General features: G+C 35.1%; 3 protein-coding genes and 1 long non-coding RNA gene across 4 annotated transcripts; 1 reads left to right on the forward strand and 3 right to left on the reverse strand.

Moving 5' to 3' along the window:
- Positions 1-44: 44 nt before the first annotated feature.
- On the reverse strand, positions 45-3,431 carry LOC148178739 (facilitated trehalose transporter Tret1-like). The gene is made up of 2 exons (XM_088030516.1): positions 3,348-3,431; positions 45-1,452 (listed from the first exon to the last, which is right to left on the reverse strand). The coding sequence occupies exons 1-2, from the start codon at positions 3,400-3,402 to the stop codon at positions 86-88; spliced, it is 1,422 nt and encodes a 473-aa protein (XP_087886642.1). The 5' UTR covers positions 3,403-3,431; the 3' UTR covers positions 45-85.
- A 1,174-nt stretch (positions 3,432-4,605) lies between these two features.
- Positions 4,606-13,691, forward strand: LOC148178740 (uncharacterized). The gene is made up of 2 exons (XR_015769633.1): positions 4,606-4,727; positions 13,616-13,691. It is a non-coding gene; the product is annotated as an uncharacterized LOC148178740 (long non-coding RNA).
- On the reverse strand, positions 8,348-11,499 carry LOC148178741 (facilitated trehalose transporter Tret1-like). Its single transcript, XM_088030514.1, has 2 exons — positions 11,276-11,499; positions 8,348-9,853 (listed from the first exon to the last, which is right to left on the reverse strand). The coding sequence occupies exons 1-2, from the start codon at positions 11,349-11,351 to the stop codon at positions 8,493-8,495; spliced, it is 1,437 nt and encodes a 478-aa protein (XP_087886640.1). The 5' UTR covers positions 11,352-11,499; the 3' UTR covers positions 8,348-8,492.
- Positions 13,692-13,696: 5 nt separating the features above from the next.
- LOC148178742 (facilitated trehalose transporter Tret1-like) lies at positions 13,697-15,240 on the reverse strand. Its single transcript, XM_088030517.1, has 2 exons — positions 15,106-15,240; positions 13,697-15,055 (listed from the first exon to the last, which is right to left on the reverse strand). Exons 1-2 carry the CDS (start codon positions 15,179-15,181, stop codon positions 13,734-13,736), a joined length of 1,398 nt encoding a protein of 465 aa, XP_087886643.1. The 5' UTR covers positions 15,182-15,240; the 3' UTR covers positions 13,697-13,733.
- Positions 15,241-15,581: the final 341 nt, after the last annotated feature.

Raw genomic sequence — 15,581 nt, forward strand, 5'->3', positions numbered from 1 at the left:
ATATTTTCATCTTCCTTGTTTTTTGATTAAAATAAAACGAAATATAGACAAAATAACTTTATTTTAAAATACTCAAAATAACACGTCACGCCTTCAAACTAATCTTTTCTTCTTCCGTCGCTTTTTCGTTGATCTCTGCTTCTCCTTTTAATTTCTTTTGAATATCCTCCAACGTCTTCCCTTTTGTTTCAGGCACGAAGAAATAAATAAAAACTAAGCCTATGACAGAGCAGACACAGAATCCATAGAACGAAACGTGCAGTCCATACTCGACTTTGGTGATCTGTAAATATTTGGAAGCGGCAGTTGCCATCACGCTGAAGTAGACATCGGCTAGACATAAAGCGAACGCTTTGACATTTGTGGGAAATAACTCCCCTAACATGCAAATGGGGATGGACTGCATTCCTAAGCTGAAAATTGTCACGAAAGCGATAAGACCCACAACGGCGATGACGGAAAAGTCAGTGGTGTCGATGTCCGTTTCGTTTTGAAGGTAAAAGTACGTGCCTTCAATGAAGAGGGTTAAGGCTGAACCAGCCATGGAAATAAGAAGAAGTGGTCTACGACCAGCCCTGTCGACGATGCTTGAAGAAACAATAGTAAGCACCAACTGGACGGAGTAGTAGATCATCACAGCGTAATGAGCGGAAATGTGGTCTCCAGCACTGGCGAATATCTCGTGCGTGTAGAAGGCGATGGCGGTGGTGCCGGCGAGCTGCTGGAAACCGCGGAGACCTCCAATGATAAGCACAGCTTTTCTGTTACTTGCTATACGGAATAAATCCAGGAACCTCCCATTGTGGGTTTTTTGTTCGGCTTGAATCGCACTTCTTATTCTATTTAAATCATCACTGACATCCTTTGTCCTCTTCAGTCTTTCTAATGACTTCCGTGCGGCCTCTGGTTTGTCCCTCATCAATAAGAAGTAAGGACTCTCAGGCATCCAGAGAAACGTCACAAAAAGCACTCCAGGTACAATTGAAGAAATTAAGGCAGTCGTTTTAATACTGAAGTACGATCCTATCACATTAATTATAAGGAAGCCAGCGATCCAAGTGACGGAACAGCTGGAACCGAGCATTCCTCTGACTTGGGGGTCGGCTATTTCTCCGATGTACATCGGGACCACTGTGAAGGTGAAACCATCGGCGACGCCGGCGATGAAGCGAGCGGAATAGAACATGTAGATGTTGGAAGCAAAAGCGACCATTATCCAAGCGATAAAAAAAGGAGCAGCAGTGGCAAGGATTGTACGTTTGCGACCCAAGTAGTCGACGATGGTGGCGGCGGTCAAAGAACCAGCCACCGCACCGATTAACGGCATCACTGCCAAGGTAGATCCTTGGCTTTCGTCGACGCAAACGGTGCAGGTTTCGTTATTTTTGAGTTGAGGGACACTAGGAGATGACCAGCCATAGTGCATACCATCGGTGACGATGGCCAAAGTACCTAGATAAATAATTTAAAGGAATTACGTACTGTTACATTTACGTCTACTTTACTAGAAGTATTAATTTATTAAATATTACTTTTAATGTTATTGTTATGGAAATTTATAATCGTCCAGCCAACAAATTAATTGTTGAGATTTAATGACCGTAATTCATAATACATACTATGCAATCTATTTTTCAAAACGGGATATTTTATTAATCTTATAGAGAATCTTATATTATGTCAGATTTGCACAAACATTTCATTACTTAAAAAATGCAAAAGAGGTTCACCTCTGACAAGAAAAATTGCCGCTTCTCGAGTTTGCATAACTAATTTATTCAAAATTCGTCGTAAAAAAATCTGCACGTTTTTGGGTTAGTTAGAAGAGTAGGTGAGGAATTTCTGTAGTCGCTAATCTGTGCCACGTGTTGGTCATGTTAATAGAAGCCAACAATAATTCAAACTCTGTTTGTATTATTACAATAATCAGACATGTGTTGTTTACAACTTAATTAAACTATTTGCTCAGATTTTTTGAATTTGTTTTTAATCAATTATTCCCAGTGAAAATAAGGCAAGAAAATTGGGAGTAGCATCTTTATTTTCTAACAAAACTATTAGTATCATTGTTGTCTTGATATTTGATAATCCGCCAAAGAGGCAGATTCTGATGAATATCGCCGACAATCTCATGAAAATAACATTGATCAATATGGGAGGTCCTAATTTTTTTGTTTATTTAATGTGTTATATCAACACTATAAATAAAACGAAGATCACGGATGTCAGTTCTGAAGGCGTGTGGAATTTAACAATGCAGATCTTATCGTAAAAAAGACAAAAAAAAGTTATAATCAATGATTGAAATTATTATGTATGATGTGATGTTGTTATTTTTCTTGCCATTTTAATTGTTAAGAAAAAAAAACAAAGGATATACAAACAAAAAATAAAAACCACAACATAATGGTAAAAATATAATAATATTAACTTATTCAATCGAAAAGTAGATCAAAATGTTGAAAGTCTACACAGCAAAATCCAATTTAAAAATAATACATAAATTATATGAGTTGATACTTTTTTTTTGTAAAATTTTGTTTAATTTTGAATTTTAGCTGTTTAAACACAGGTTTGATTTTCCCTAATGGAATGTTTCAATTTAAGATAGGTATTCCATATTAGAAAAACTTGCAAAATCCGAATTTCGTGAATTTAATAAAGGTTTTACGATTGTGACCTTACTGAAGTGAAAAAAGGCTTGAAATCTAGTTATTTAAATTTAATTTTTTGAAGGAGCAATTGAATATAAAATATACAAAAAAGTGAGCAATTACGTCAATTTTTTTTTCCTAGAATAGACAAAAAATTTCTACACTTGACGCAACTTTTTTTGTTATTAAAGATATAAAATTTATAGTTCGCAATATCGAGAAGCATTTCAAAATTTCATGTGAAAAACTCTTTTGTAATAAGTATACCACTAGAAATTTCTATTACCACAGCGGAAAACACTTGAGATTACAGATGACTGTTTCGAATTAACATTTCATTTCATATTCGGAGCAGTTTTTATATAATTTTATTTAAATGCCATCTTTAAAAAAGTAACAAGAAAGCAATAATGCCCATTATAGAATATAGTAATAAACAACACATGTTGTTTCCCCAGATTTATCTTCGGATGAAATGATAAAGTCACTATAATTATTCCAGCCCAATAGATTCTTATCATTTAAATCTTAAATAAACGAAATTTGTGCGTAACTATACTTTATCAACATGAATCCTTCCACACTACTGTTTTCGCTGATAGATTTCCAAGAATGATTTATTATTAATGCAATATAAATTTCCTGATTGTCTAACTTTCCCGGTCGATCACAAAGGTAAAATCAATGACTTACCCGTCACTGCGGCGATGTACTGCAACATGGGACTTCCCTTGGTTTCCGACGTCATTTTTCCCTTCTTTACTCTACGAAAGGAAGTTCTACACTGTTGGGATCAGAGGCTGAGAATGACTGGAGACACTGAAAAAAGCCACCATTACCTAAACGTCACGTGATTGATAGATTCCACTTAGATATGCGAGGATCCTTAGTATTTATTCAAGTGCAACTTTGTTAAGGATAATAAAGTAAATTTCCATAATTACCATTAAGTGGGACTAAGAGAAAAACAAATAGACCGGCGCGCTTCAATTTCCCAGCCTTGACAATGAATTTTTGGTAATACAACTCCCTAATCTGGCCAACAGAAAATTTACCCTCTTTCGCCAGGACTGACTCATCTGAATAACAATGCGATGCAAGAAAGATACCGAGTAGTAAATTATCTGTGTAATAACTTTGTTTATAAAACAGTGTCTTTGTTCGCTTTGTCAACTTCGGTCAACATTTTCAATGCTACAGGTGCTATAATAATACGAATGGGTTCAACGATTTTGTTGCAAAAACGTTTGGGTTTTATCGCAATCTTGTTCTAAATTTTTCAAATCACCGAGGTCAATACACTATTGAATTTTGCGCATAAAATCGAATTGCATGAACTTGGAAACGACGATTTGACTGTCAAGTTTATGTAGGGTCATAATCATAAATAAACTGGAAGAAAATCGAGAGTTCTCTGCCAAAAGTGACAAAAGTGAAACTGGTTTAAACCACATTTTGTATGTTATATTAGGCCAGTTTTTTTTACATCGTGCAATGGGAAGAAATATTTTTTTGACTGCAATCGAGATGGAAAAAATAACTGAGGCACATTCTATATTTATATCGTTATTTTTGAGAAAAGGAGAAATAAATATCGAACACTGGTTACTTTCCGTCAGATGAGTAGAAAAAAAAATAAATTGATGCTAGAAAATTGAACACTAGAAAATAGAAAAAGAAGTCAAGAGTAAAATAGGTGGACGACTTATTAGTCCATGTTGGTTTAGAATTTTTGGGAAATGTGGACTCTTTCGTTTATTATTCTTTGGTAATTCGTCCACTTGACGCGTATAATTGGTTGACTTGTGGAGCAATTGTATATTTTTGTATTGCAATTTAAATGCTACATTTTAACGCAACGCGATTTCTTTTTTCTAAAAAAGGAAGAAAGGTATGGATTGGAAATATTCTTACGCGAAGAAACCAATAGCTTAGGTATTCCTATTCGAAGAAACAGCATAGATGGAACAGAAAGATGAAGATACTGGGAAAGGAAAAACAAGAGAAAGAACACAAAAATTCAGATATTGTGGACAACTTTATTTATAACCTCTCCGAATATTTATTGCGAAGGTAAACCAGTTTCCTGGCATTTTTTTAAGCCCATTTATCATAATTTTCTCTATTTCGAGGAAAAGCGAAAGTTCATTAGGCCAAAGATTGTTGTATACATATTTAAATAAACATTTTTTCTATTTGATTAACTTTTTTTTCTTTCACTCGGGATAATATGTACTTCTTTTTTCTTCTTAGTTTTAAATAACTTTTTACTAGTACCCCCCATATTGCAAATTTGTATTATATTAAATACAAAAAAAAACAAACGCAATCGTCAATCTGGCCTTTCTAAACATTGATGTTCCCATGGGAATAAACTTCCCAAATTTATTTCATGTCTAAAGTTTCAACCACTTTCGCTTAGCTACATTTTTGTTTTTATTTTAACTTGGAATGTGTTCAAAAATGTAGTTTTTTTTGTTTTTGGCTTAACATAACAGTTCTAAATAAATAAATATTTGGAATTCGAGACGATTTTGGCATTACGAATTTTAAAATGTATGGGAATTCAATAAAATTCTTTTTAAATTAGAATAAGATTGAAGTAATTTTGCATCCAAAAAAAGTTTATTACCTCTGACAAAAGTGTAATTTGAGAATCAAACTAGAAATATTGTTTTGACGAACCTTCTTTGTTTGGCACGTTTTTATTATATTTTCGTTGAATTGGCGTAATTGTTATTTCCAAGTAAAAACCTTGGCAACAATGAGCATGAAATATTTAACTATGAAACTTACCCAAATTCAAAGACCCCAGTTTCTTCGATTTATTTACTACAAATGAGATTTTTTGGCCACATATCAATCGAGTCAGACTCAAGGTTAATAAAAATATCGACAAATATTTGTGGGGTTTTCGCGATAATTAATGAGGTGAATATCAGAACAAATAATATTTTTTTACGTAGAGAGTAAAGTTCGCAATATAAAAGATAAGTTATGTAATTCTAACACCTGCTGCTATTCAAAAACCAATTGTGGCGTCTGACTAGTTTAACAATCGCGTTAACTGGCAAATTGTGAATAATTTAATTAATGGAACATTTTTGTTATCTAATCCGCGTTATCAAATTACGATCTCTATTGTCTGTTCCAGTAATGAGAGCACTCATGTCGACGGTCGATATTATCAAAATTTGGGATTTCCGAGATCCGGCCTGACCTGTCAGCTCCCTTTCTTTAAATTACTAGCGGTGCTAAACGATGCGATGAAATTAAAACAAACACGATTTGAATTGATATGAAATTACTCATTCTTCATTCGGGATCGATATGTCGCAGACAGAGCGGCATCACAATACGAAACGAATAAATAATTGAAAAAAAAAAGATAAGAAAATTAATAACCAGACTTACCGTGAAAATATAAGAAACTCAAAATTCTACTCTACGTAAACTTGAACCAAAATCCGAAATTAACCACTTCCAACCAGTTCGTGTGAGCGCTGAACGACGTCTGAAACCTTCTTCAAACACACTTCCACAGAAAGCATTACCATGGAGTCACTTATCGAGTGGTGTTTTTGCTGCTTGCAGCATCCAGCAAGTTAACCACTGATAGGTCAATGCCACGGTAAATAAAAAATAGGGGAAACAAATTGAAGATGACAACAAAGCCCCAAACTTTGACCACACGTGTTGATATTTGACTTGTGCGTTGTGCAGTTTTAGCCAAATGTTTGTTTATTTTTGTTGGGTGGATTCGACGGGCTATTTTTAATTTGGCGATTTTCTTTGTCAGTGAGATGAATTGCCAGAATGTGTAAGTGTGTGTGTGACGTCGAATGGAAAAGTACCGCCACGCGTCATCTTGATACAATCGATAATGCATATAAATGAAGCTGTTAATTTTTATTTCATTTGAGTCTATTGACTTTGAGTGTTTACTTGTGGGTGAGGCAATAAAATCGCGGATTTCACTAATCACTCATTGCAATCTTAAGGGCTATCATTTATTAGTGCGGATTTTTTGTTTGTTCATCAAGAATTTTCTTACATTTTGGGCTAGAAATTACATCATTTTTATTGATTTTGAAGTTCGTGGATTTATTTGCTTTGATTTCTCAGTTGTGATTTCATGACCGATATTTTTCTTTATTATTTAACTCTATCCTTTTCTAACTAAACTTTTTATGTATTATATGATGTAGTACATACATACCTAACTTAGTCATATTTTTTATTTTCAACTTTGGTATTTAAATTTCTCATTTTTGCATTTGTGATTGTTTAACTTATTAGTATATATATAACCTTCCGCCTGTTTTTTATATTTTGGTTAATTTTTAACATTAAAAATTTTAGAAATCTAAATGAATTTTTGTTTACAGATGTAATACATATTTTGTGGTGTTTATTAAATTGAATATTTTCTTTCTTTGTACAAATTTCACTCGGGTTTTTAGAATTTCTAGAACACAGTAATTTTTAGTAGCCTTACGCTAACATAATCGCAAAATTCTAGTTTAATTTTTTTATTCTCCGTGTAATTTTAAAATGCTTCAACTTTTAATAAAGAAAATTGAAAATGAAAGTTTTTTTTCCACTTTTCTGTTTCATAACAGCAATGATTACTCGATTCACATGATTCCCACGCAGAATCTACAAACTCCTCTTTGCCTCATTAAAATAACCTTTTTTTACAAGATAGTAAGAGCTTAGAATTTCGAAAAGCTTGACACTCCAGAACTTAATTTTTGGGACAGTATTGAAAGTCCAACCATCAGCCATACTGACAATGAAGCGGGCAAAGTAAGATACATCTCGAGAAAGTATTGATAATCCAGACGGCGAAAAATCGGATTCAAGAAATTATAATCGCGCGTTTACGACGACGACTGTAGAGACCAATGCATGGTGCCGATGAAGGACGTGACAGCTAACCAAAGCCCTTCGTAGGTGGTGATGACCAAGGTAAAATTTTTCGATTTCTCCAGAATTGGGAGAAATGGAGAGGACCAAGTTTGTTGATAAAAGAAATAGATTCAATGTAGAAAGTTGTGATGTAGACAACCAGTTAAACAGATGATAAGCGAAAGTGTACGGTGAAGAACAGAGTTGGGTGTCAATATTTCTGTGCTCTTTAGATTCAAGAATCTTGGAATATTTTTTTACAATTTCCGCTTTTACAAAATTGTATTGGCACAATCATGGAAAATCCTTTTTTAATTAGTGGTCGATTTTTTGAAGAAATTTTGCATGTCTATGCACACTTTGGATGTTTTGTGTGCATTTTCGTGTTATATTAAAAAAAAGTGCATGGTTAGTTTCTTCAACGGAAAGAATCTTCATTGCCGACGGTACCACACGTGCAACTTTTGACTGTTTTGTTTAATTGTAAAATGAGTTTTATAGCTTTTTTATTCAAGAAGGAATTAACCCGAGTAACATCCGGTGTTGGAGGATTTTTTTTTCTTTGCATAGAGAACAGAAGTGTTTTTTAATTAATGAAGTTTTTGTACAACACACATATTTGGAGTTTTTCAAAAAAGTTTTGATTTAAAGCTTGTTTATTTAAATTTGCTGAAGAAGAAAAAGCTGATGTCAGAGTTCTGTGAACAATACAATGATTACTTTTTTGCTGTTTAACTTTTTTCCTATATTGTGCTTTTTTGGGGTATCAAAAACAAAACAACTTCCTAATATGAAATTATAATTTAAATACATTTTTTAAATTCTTGAACTCTTTCACGGAAAAAGTTCCTCATTACATTTATTTCGTACAAAACACGACACACAACTTATCGTAAAATTTACTAAAATCAAATCAGTCTTATATCGTTAACAAATTTCGGGATTTTCAGTATTTTCTTCCCTCCATTTCTTTCCAGTTTTTCCTCCCAAAAATTGTTGGATATCCTCCAGGCTTTTTCCTTTCGTCTCGGGAACAAATAGAACGACAAAAAACAAGCCTAACAAGCAACTTCCCGTGAAACTATAAAACGGGACGTAGATCCCGAAGGAATCTTTCATGATCTGGAAAAATTTTGAAACGAGTGTTGCAATGATACTAAAATAGATATCGGCAAGACAAAGAGCGAAAGCTTTAACGTTTGCAGGAAACAATTCCCCTAGCATAAGAATAGGAATACATTGCATTCCAGAACTGAAAAATGTCACGAAAGCGATCAAGAAGATAACCGGAAGACACGAGAGTGAGGAAATGTTGATTTCTGGTTTTGTTTTAAGGTAGAAATAGGTGCCCTCGCAGAAGAGAGCAAGAGCTGATCCAGTCATGGAGAGAAGTAAAAGAGGTCGACGGCCGGCTTTGTCTACGATACTTGAACAAATGATGCTGAGGAGGAATTGGACGGAGAAGTAGATTATTGTTGCTAATTCTGAAGAGATGTCATCTCCAGCTTCCTTGAAAATCAGCTGTGTGTAGAAGGTAATGGCCGTAGCACCACTTAGCTGTTGCGCACCTCTTAAGGCCATGATGATGTACACAGCTCTTCTGTTACTCTTCGTGGTGAACAAATCAAGAAATTTACCGGTGTTTTCCGTCTGGGCAACCACAGCTTTGATCACTCGATTCAGTTCAGTCTCTACATCATCTTTCCCACGAAAAATCTGCAAATTCCTTTTTGCCTCATCAAAATGACCTTTCATTGCAAGATAGTACGGACTTTCAGGCATCCAGATAAACGTCAGAAGTGTTAGAACCGGAACTACGGAAGATACTAAAGCTGTCGTTGTAATACTCAAGTACGATCCAATTGTGTTAATTAAAAGAATTCCGAAAATCCATGAACTTGCTACTCCAGAACCTAAAAGACCACGAATTTTCGGCTCAGCAATTTCACCGATGTACATGGGAACGGCAGTGAAGGTCCAACCGTCAGCTATTCCAGCAATGAAGCGGGCGAAGTACAGAACGAAGAGCGATTCGGAGAAAGCGATGATGATCCAGGCGGCGAAAAACGGGAAGCAAGAGACAATAATTGCGCGTTTACGTCCTAGAATGTCCACAATGGTGGCGGCGAGCAAAGCACCAAAGACTGAACCGATGAGAGGCATAACGGCGATCCAAGAACCTTCGTCCGGGGTGATGGTGAAAGCGGAATTTTTCGGGTTCTCCAGAATGGGAAGAGATGGAGAGGGCCAGCCATAATGCATGCCACTGGTGATGATGCTTAAAGTTCCTGAAGTAAAAGAGAAAAATTGAAGATGGGACAGGCAACAAGTTATCTACCAAATAATTATCTTATCAGGGGGCGGATTTGGCTTTCAACATTCATATTATACTGCTTAAATTAGAGGTTCGTATCTACTTCTAGAATTACAAGATTAAGTAATAACTGCAATTATTTTTTAATCAAACTTTATCAATTCAGTAAAGAAAAGGTTTTTAATGGGTACAACTTTTCATAAGTTATCAACCACTTGCATAAGTGCAATACTGCCCAGTGGCGTAACAAATTATGTCTGGGCTCGGATTTCTCCCGGCTCGTAGTGTAACTTTTTTGTGCGAACATTTAAATCAAACTTTTTTTCTTTAATTTTGAGCTCCTGTATTCAGAATTTTGTGAATTTGATTTTTGTAAAGCTATGATGTACTTTGGACCACAAAAGGCCCCGAGGCCGGGTTTCGCGGATATGTAGGTAAAAAAAAAATACGTCACTGATATAGCTTTTAAATATTTATGAATTAAGGGTACCTGTCTATAAATTATACCATCATACGACTTGACAATGACTATCAGCTTATCAGTTATAAAAGTTGGGTTGTGACATTTGTTAAAGTTTCTAAAAAGATATTCCGATTTTATGGTCTTCAAAAAGTCAATGGTTCTAATGGTTGGTTGTAAACTCAAAACCGCAAAATCTATAAATGTAGGTAAAAATCCAGTAAACAAATGGGAACGACCAATGCGGTCCTGTAATAAACAAACTCTCATTTCTTGAGATTGAGACTTTTGTTGCCTGGCGCTCGAAACCGTAAAATTATTTTCGAAACTTATCACCCTACTACCATAAAATCGGAATATCTTTTTAGAAACTTTACCTATATACTTAAAGTGCCCGTACAAAAAGTTAAGTTTAATTAAAACCCATGAGACCAAATTATGTATCTATGAGAAAGTTTATGCTAGTATTATACTGGTATTACATTGGTATTGCTTTATTGCAAATGCCTTTTGATTGGACCTTCAATCTATCAGTTTGACAATTGATTTTATCAGTAATTACCATTTTATACAGAATCGGTTATTATCTGCTTGAATTGCTCAAGACCGTTTTCCTAGACACTCCGGCGCTCGCGAATATTATATCTATTATTCAAATGTTTAAGAAAATTTAAGGTTTCAAAGCCGGAGCTCAGAATTCATAACATAGCCGGATATAAAACCGACGCACTTGAATTAAAATAGCTCCACACGCGACATTGCAACATTGCAAATCCTCAAAATCTGTAAGTAACTCTTTCATCCCTTTAAAAACAGCCCTCTTAGAAATAATTTTCGTTGCCCCCTCAGCACAACGAATCTCTTTTAGTTGCCAAACTGTTTATTTTCTGCCAATCATTTCGTTAAAAATAGCACTCGTTTCCACGCAAAACTCACCTGTGAAGGCAGCTAAAAATTGGTACTTGGAATTGCCTTCCGCAACTTTCGACCCCAAAGCAGCCGAGATCTTCATGATGGCTTTTTTTTAATCACAGTATCCGTTCGCTAGCTTCCATGCACTTTTCCACGTTTATTTTAATTTTTTTCAAAGTGAAAAAATCGTATTCATGTCTCGTTGTTGGGTCACGAATGAACCTAACCGATTCAGAGTCTGCCTTAAATAGCTAGTGCCAGGAAAATAACTGCGCGAAGTAATTGTGAATGTGCTCAGCTGATTCGGTTCAGAAAGCAAAATGTGGCGCAAAAAATTGCGAACAGATGCCCCATTAATCAATGGTAATAATAACAATCGGGAGAATATTGGAAAAAATGGGAGCCTTGGTACAATTTTTGTTATTAATCCGGATCGGCTTTGACCCAAAAGTATTAGGATGATAAATTCTGCATTAGAACAAGCCAGTAATATGTCGGAGCGACAAAGTGATGATGTTTTTATAAATTCCGATTTGTGGGGTCTGGGTCAGATATTCATAGAAAATTGTATTAAAAAACTCATAAAAGTGGGTAAATTAATTTTTATAACATTAATTTATTGTTCCAATACTTTGGCAATTACGATAGTCTGCTTAAACAGGCGTTTTCTTGGCGAAACTGAAATAACAATGGCTCGATAACGTTGCTATGCTAGGTAACATTTTTGTATTAAATCAATAACATTTTTAATTTCATTTATTACTCACCTGGTGATTACGTGTAAACATGTTTTGAGAAAATAATTAAAAAAAAAAAAAATAGAGGAACCGTGGGTGTGGTGTTGGTTTTCTGGAGCTTTTCTAACACATACTATTTTTATGTTAAATAAATTTGCTTAAATAATCTTATTTTTTTCTACTCCTTTATCAAAGTTTTTGATTTGGGTTTACAGAAAGTTTACTTTATTTACTTACACTCATCTTTCTTCACTTATAACAACAAATTTTTCCACACTTTTCATCAAGCGTCTATCAAAATCAAACTTTTAAAAATAAACAATGAATTTAAAATAGTTGGAAATTGAAGAAGGCCATACTAGTTCTTCCTGTTTTATTTCTGGTTTGTATTAACGAACATAAATCTTTAAAATGTTGGTATCGAGTGAAATCTTGCCAAAATTTAATTTTATGATAGATGGGCGTAGAGATGGTAAAAATTAAGCAATTATTGTGTCACTGTAAAATATTTATTACAAAATTTTTATCAAAAATACAATTTATTCCCAATTTCTGAGCGATGATTAAATTATTTATTTGTCAGTTTTCAGAGCGATGATTAAACTAAAAACTAATAAATAATTAGTTTAATCATCGCTCTGATGATGGTAGCATTGCTATCGAAACGCGCGTCAGCATTCTATGACGAAATTTGGTGTTTGGGAATAATTTGTATTTTTGATAATTTTAGTCAACACCAAGAACCAATAATTTTCTTTGAACAAATTTTTTTATTTCATCAAATACAAGTAGAAGCAGAAAAAAACATAAAAAAGCACAGTATTCCGAACCTGAGAACAAGAAATGCGTCTAGAAAATTTTCCGTTTCTTTGTCTTTCAAATAATTGTAAATCTGTTGGCGAAATAAAAACAGTAACGTTTTGCACACAACAGCCCCATTACTAATCCTTCTATTTTCAGAAATTTACATTCCAACAAGGAAGTTTGTTTTTTCCGATAACAGCCACTGAAAAACGCTTCACGGAAACGTCAAAAATAGCAAACAGGAACCGAAACCTAAATAACTAAATTTAATTAGCGAATATAGTTTTTGGCAGATTTTCCACACTTACATCATATAAAAAGTATGAATATAATAAAAACCTTCAAACCATGAAGGAGCACGTGTTGAATTGGAGGTTTTCTTTGTACATTCAACTGCACTAAAATCCGTTTATTGACATTGTGGATGCAAATCTAAAAATATACCGGCGGTGTTGTGGTGTGCATGGTTTATTTTTAATACTCCTATATGAAAATGTGAGTTGTTGAAACACTATTTTTACCTGAAATTTTAACAAAACATGTTTTGAAAGCCAATGACGTCGTAACCAGTGCGTCACACGTGAAAACCTGGCCACAGGTTCACTACATTTTTTTGTGTGACACGTTTAGTCTTTTGGAACTTTGCCTATTACCTACGGAAACAATCGTCATCATTGTCAAAACTAACATCACTACATTTTAAACTAATTCTGTCGTATTTTCTAATTTATCGTTACTACACATTACTTTTGCGACTTTAGCTAAAAATAGAGTGAACCTGATGAGTGAGTCTTAATTTAAATCATTTTTTCCTACTTGGCAGCTCGCGGTCTCCCCGGTCCAAGAACACGGATTTGCGTGTTTATTGGCTCAATTCTTCACAGGTCAGAGATCAATGAAGGAAAATTCCAAACAAATTTATTCAATTAATTGGTCCTTGACTACATTTTGATCTCTCCTTGTAAGTACTTCTGTATGTCTTCCAGAGTACGTCCCTTTGTTTCAGGGACGCAGAAAATGATGAAGAATAAACCGAAAACACAACACACTGTGAAGCTGTAGAAAGGAACATGCATTCCGAAAGCAGTACTAGTAGCATGGAAAAACTGAGAAATAACACTCGCGATAACACTGAAATAAACGTCAGCCAAACACAAAGCGAAGGCTTTAACATTTGTTGGAAACATTTCCGACATGATGAGAAGCGGAATCGTCTGGAGGCCCACGCTGAAGATGATGATGAAAGCCAACAGTGCCACTAAGAGCATGAAGTCAAAGTTTTTCGTCTCGATGTCAGTGCAGTTTTTTATGTAGAGATAAGTGCCATTGATGAGAAGAGTGATGGCCGAACCTATTAAAGAGATAATAAGGAGAGGTCTTCGTCCGGAGAAGTCTACCAGAAGTGATGATGCCGCTGATAAAATTAACTGAACACTGAAGTAGATGATGGTGGCGATGGCCGGGGATAGAAACGTGTTAGATTCAATGAAGACTCTTTTACAGTAGATGGTGATGGCTGTGATGCCTGTTAGCTGTTGAACACTACGAAGTCCCAACGCGATGAGCACAGCCTTGCGGTTGCTGGGACAAGTGAATAAATCCAAGAACTTTCCGTTTCTCTTCTGGTTTTGTTCCTTTACTGCGTTAGAAAGCCGTTCCAGTTCTGTGTCCACGTCGGTGGTGCCTCGAAACGTTTCCAGACTCTTCCTAGCGTCTTCATCGCGTCCTCTCATTAACAAAAAATAGGGACTTTCTGGGATCCAAACGAAAGTGACCAAGAGAATAGCAGGGATGACACAGGAAATATAAGCAGCTGTGGAGATGTCCAAATAACTTCCAATTATATTCACTAGAAGAAGTCCCACAACTATAGAAACTGGACACAGAGAGCTTAACAATCCTCGAATATTTGGTTCCGCGATCTCACCCAGAAACATGGGCACAGCTGTGAAAGACAGCCCATCTGTTAACCCAGCAATAAACCTCGCAACATGTAGAAGAATAGATGTTTCAGCCAATCCAATTATTAACCAGGATACAAAGAACGGAATTGAAGAAAAGAGTATTAGTCTTTTGCGTCCTAGTGTGTCGATAACCATCCCCGTCATGATGGCGCCCAAGATGGCACCAATTAAAGGCATGATTGCTAACCATGACCCTTCTGTTTCTCCAATGTAGATTTTGTAGGTTCCATTTTTGAGAATTGGGAGTGCCGGTGACGGCCATCCATAGTGCATTTCGCTGGAAACTATACCTAAGGTTCCTGAAAAAAGGTGTAAATTTGCGGGGTGGAGGTGTGAGGGTGTTGGTTACCTGTGAGAGCTGCAAGGTACTGATAGATTCGACTTCTTGGGGTAGTCTTAAGGTTGAGAGACGAAGAGATTTGCATTTTGGGACGTCACATGTGTTTGGCTTTAATTAAGTACAAAGATATAATCGGACTGATCAATTGAGTTGAGTTGTTTGCTTAAATAGTTGGGAGCAAGGAAATATACTTGTTTGTTAATTGAAATTTATAGTTGGAATGGTGAGGGTAAGAGGATTTTTGTTTCTTTATTAACAAAGCAACAGAATTGATAAAAAAGTTTATAGACGCAGTTTTAATCATAATTTAACGTTTTACAAATGACTCTTAATATCAATTAATTATTGTCTATAGTACTGTATTCTTTGTATTGTTTGAAAACTGACTTATTTATCTGTATAAGTAAACTCTGTCAATCAGATTTGGCATTAGCGGTTTCAAAACTGGAATAGTTTTCAAAGTGAATTCCTTTGCTGGTTGTTAA

The sequence above is a fragment of the Gnatocerus cornutus genome, chromosome 2, assembly GCF_029298725.1.
Source record: "Gnatocerus cornutus isolate USDA-ARS CGAHR chromosome 2, icGnaCorn1.1, whole genome shotgun sequence".
In the NCBI taxonomy this organism is placed as follows: domain Eukaryota; kingdom Metazoa; phylum Arthropoda; class Insecta; order Coleoptera; family Tenebrionidae; genus Gnatocerus; species Gnatocerus cornutus.